The sequence below is a fragment of the Cibotium barometz genome, chromosome 27, assembly GCF_041138505.1.
Source record: "Cibotium barometz isolate CiBa-2024 chromosome 27, ASM4113850v1, whole genome shotgun sequence".
NCBI lineage: Eukaryota > Viridiplantae > Streptophyta > Polypodiopsida > Cyatheales > Cibotiaceae > Cibotium > Cibotium barometz.
The window spans coordinates 9,205,109-9,209,095 of NC_141072.1; the positions used below are offsets into that span (position 1 = coordinate 9,205,109).

General features: G+C 41.6%; 1 protein-coding gene across 1 annotated transcript; it reads right to left on the bottom strand.

Moving 5' to 3' along the window:
• Positions 1-2,053: 2,053 nt before the first annotated feature.
• Positions 2,054-3,216, bottom strand: LOC147623049 (uncharacterized). The gene is made up of 3 exons (XM_086821079.1): positions 2,801-3,216; positions 2,479-2,565; positions 2,054-2,281 (listed from the first exon to the last, which is right to left on the bottom strand). Exons 1-2 carry the CDS (start codon positions 3,111-3,113, stop codon positions 2,501-2,503), a joined length of 378 nt encoding a protein of 125 aa, XP_086677205.1. The 5' UTR covers positions 3,114-3,216; the 3' UTR covers positions 2,054-2,281; positions 2,479-2,500.
• Positions 3,217-3,987: the final 771 nt, after the last annotated feature.

Below are 3,987 nucleotides of genomic sequence, written 5' to 3' on the forward strand. Positions count from 1 at the left end.
TCTCTCGGTACTCTAGACAAATGCATTGGAAAGAAATTATCAAGAGGAATAATTGAGCCCTTTTAACTCCCATGTGCAAGTTTTTAAGGATGAAAACAAACACAAAATCATAAAGATTAAAATTACAATTTCTAGTCTTTTATTTTCCTACTTTAAGTAACACCTCAATGCAACTATGAAGGAGCTCTTTACAAGAGGAATGCGTTATAACATGGTGGTGGAAAGAATTTATATCAATGTCTCTGGCTTAAGAGCCTAAATCAAAGCAAGAATTTGAAATGCTGTCCTTTTGCCTGCATCAACTTGCTCAAAGTTTGTGACCAACATATGAACCCATTTCAACACTCAAAATCACAAGTACACTAGCATTGAAACTCCTCTCTTAAGAGCCTCTCTTCACTATTACTATGTCAAATGGACATGAGCAACATAAGTGTGGTCACAAAACAGCTGGCTGCACATTGCGAAGAGGAAATGGAATGTAATGAAATTGAAAATAAAGAAACCGCAAAAGACAATGGGAATGGAATCAAGTGAAATGTGAAAAGAGCATCCATGCCCCTGCCTAACTAAGCCTTGTTGAGACAAAACGTATCCCGCACTAACTGTTTTAAGTCCCACTCAATTTTTCAAAACAATGAAAGAAAAAGAGTTTTAAAGAACTATGAATTTGAGCTGCACTAACACTGTTTTACCAAGATTTAATTCTGTTCGGACAAAACCTTTTGAACAACCATGTACTTTTATTAACACACTTATAATGAAACTCTGTTTTTCACCCAGTAAGTTGATAAGAACCCATGCTCAACCAAACACTCTTTTTCGTTATTCACATAGAATAAGTTATGAAAAACAACAAACGAAAGCTCTAACGTGGATTACTTACCTCTCTTCAGCAAAAGAATACACGTCATGAGTATCACACATTACACATTCCATCATAATGCCCCTATCAGTTCCGTTTTATAATCAGAGTGAGCTGCTCTTTGAGCTCTCAAACAAAGAATCCCAAACAATCAAGCAAAGCTTTGATTTCAAATCCAACTGATGAAAACGTGCATGCAACTAATATATCAAGCTTCACATCAGCAGGACAAAAGTATATGACACAAGAATGATCTTCATCAGCTCCAATTTCACTTGGCGTTTCATGCACATTCTTAAGTCAAAAGGAAAAACAGTCATATCCTTGCCCAGAAATAGCTTACCTTCCCTGCCTATCATTAAAATCTCCATTTCAACCAGCAAAGCCCTGTGCACCAATGTTAGCAGCAATCTTCATTCTGTGAGCTGAACATGATCTACGAGTTTTGACTGAGAGGGGTCTCACCAGTCTTGAGCAATCTTTGTGACTTGATAACAAAACTTGTATTGATCAACCTTCCCATCATGATTTTTGTGATAAAGTAAGCAGAAACACCACACCCCTCAAATGTAACCATGCTGGCATGCTTAGAAGAGCATAATGTAGCAACCCAAGTGCTCCTCCTTCAAAAACCAGCCACACTTAGAGAGACAATCTTCCCTTGTACGATATGGGCCACAGTATAAGGACACCATAAAGATGGGCTTCAACTCGGGCATTCCACAAACAAATTTTCAGCATTAAATTTTGGCTCACTTTTCCATGCATCTAAGTTTGAAACGGAGGGCCATACTATTTTCTGAGGAGCCGGAAGACGAAGATCAAGGGGTAGAGCAAAAGCATTCCCTCCCAAGTGTATGTGCACCAGTTCAATAAATTACCAATCAAAATGCCACCTGTTTCATAAAGAGCTCCTATTCTATACATGACAGAATTGGATATTTTGCAATGTTAGTTTGTGGGGATGTCAGCACTTGAATAGGGGGATGTCTGCCTATTGGCCGCTCTGTCCTACAAAACCCTTGCTCAAGTCATCCATTTGCACCCTTGCCCACGCCCACATCTTCCATGTGAAGAGGCATCCACTTCAGTAAGTGCTGCTCTTTGTGCAATGCCAGGAAAAGTGAAAACATGTAAAGAAACAAGCAAACATTTAAAGAGACAACTAAAGTAGAGGAGCATGCTCACTTAAAATCTCTAAACTTTTTCTTTGATTTACAATTGAAGTCTGTTTCTGTACAAGCTCTGTTTTGAGCTCCTGTAACACATAAACAGGATGTGTACAAAAAGACCCCTCCAGATTTCCATGTTATTAGGGAGAATTTAAGCGTTTCTTACTATTCACGACAAGTCACTTGGTCTCTGGGAGGAATGTACCAGTATCATCGCAACCAGACCATTGAGGTCGATACAAAACTACATCAAAAAACACCATAGCCAATATTAGTAACACCATGACTAACACCACCGTTAATGGCCATGATTAATATCACCATGGTCATAACTTAATCTGGACACATGGCCGGTTTGCTTTAGCTATGATAATGTTTGTGACCTGCGAAGGGCATATCTAATAGCCCTTGCAGACAAATTTGTGGTTGAAAACAGCTTACCACAAGCCAACACTACTCTTTTCTACTGCATATCCAGAGACTTCATATCGTTTGTCAATAAGAACAGGCTATCCCAGTCATACAGACCTGCATCGCCATACTTGAAGATGTAAGATTTCACATGACAAATGCCCACGGCACAGAAAGAAAACCGAATTTCGAAGACGAGATTCAGATGGTCTAGCGTAGAGAAGGCGTTATTAAACTTCGAAAATTAGGCAAGGGTTTCAAGAATAATTATACTGATTAGGATTTGAGAAAGATAAATCAGCAGTGATAAGGGCTTCAGAAACTTTGGTTATGGTTTTAGAAAGCTGCTTACCAGATGATGGGATGAGGCCTTCCTCTAACCCTAGCAGCAAGTTCTCCTCGGCCTGCTCCATCACAGCGAGGTCTGCCTGGATGTCCATGAGATCTTCAACGGCGTCGAGCTCTTCGAGGTCTTCTACAGTGATTTCATCTCCATCGCTGCTGCAATCGAAGCGATCTCGGAGCCAGTACTCGCGAAAGGCAGGGCAGGTGTGGACGAGACGCCACCACTCGGGGGAGAAGTCCTCGGCCTGCAGGAAAGCGGCAGGGACGAAAAGGGGGGCATTAGGGTTTAGATACGAGAAAGGTCTGCTCTTCACGGCCATGGCTATCGCTATCTGTCGTGTCTTAAACTGCGACTTCTGTGTATCATGTAGGATAAAAACGGGAGGGCTTTGAAGAAGACGACTGCCCAAGGCTACTTTTATAAGGCTCGGTGCCGAACCTGTGCGCCATGAATATATTATTAATGTTTATAACTATTGGGAAGGGGAACCGCCTGGTCACAGTTAGGGCCTTTCACACCGTTGGGCGAGCTGCATTTGATTTGAGAGAGAGAGACAGAGTGTGTGTGTGTGTCTTTGTGTGAGAAAGAAAGAAAGACAGAAAGAAATATTAAGCGTCTACTAAAGACCCAATGGGCCTATGAGACCAAAGTGATACATGGCATATCTCATCATGGAATGGAAAATAAAACAGAAAGAAAACATAAACATAGCTATCTCACTGGGGTGATACAAAACTATCCATGGAAACTCATCATCGATATACTAAGAACATAGAAATATGAGAGCAACATCAGCTCTGAGTAGATGGTATACCACTCTCCAAAATATCAAGCATGGGGCTAATGAGTATGACCGAGAGGTCTCCCTCAACTATGTCATGTGGAAAGGTAGCTCGATGGCGGTGGAGCATGTCCTAGATCTAGAGCTGATGAGGTGATTGTAGCCGACAAGGGGGCCGAGGGCGTCGGGCACGCTGAAGTGCGGAGGCTTGGTCCGAGGTAATTCCTATCGTGTGAGGTAGGTCCAGAGAGGGATGCCCATTTTCCGAGCAAAAACCTCTGAGCGTCTGAGCGAAGGCAAAATATCTCAAGGAATACTCATTGGAGTTTTAGTTTTTTTGATGGCACTTAGCCATGGTTTCGCTAAGAAACTAAATGTGTTGATCAACCCAGATGGGCAAGGCAATAGAATT

Bases quoted from the DNA above. Each gene is read 5' to 3' on its own strand.
- LOC147623049 (XM_086821079.1), bottom strand. From the start codon at position 3,113: ATGGCCGTGAAGAGCAGACCTTTCTCGTATCTAAACCCTAATGCCCCC. The intron at 2,566-2,800 runs GTAAGCAGCTTT...ATGGCGATGCAG, and splicing joins AGGCCTCATCCCATCATCTG to GTCTGTATGACTGGGATAGC.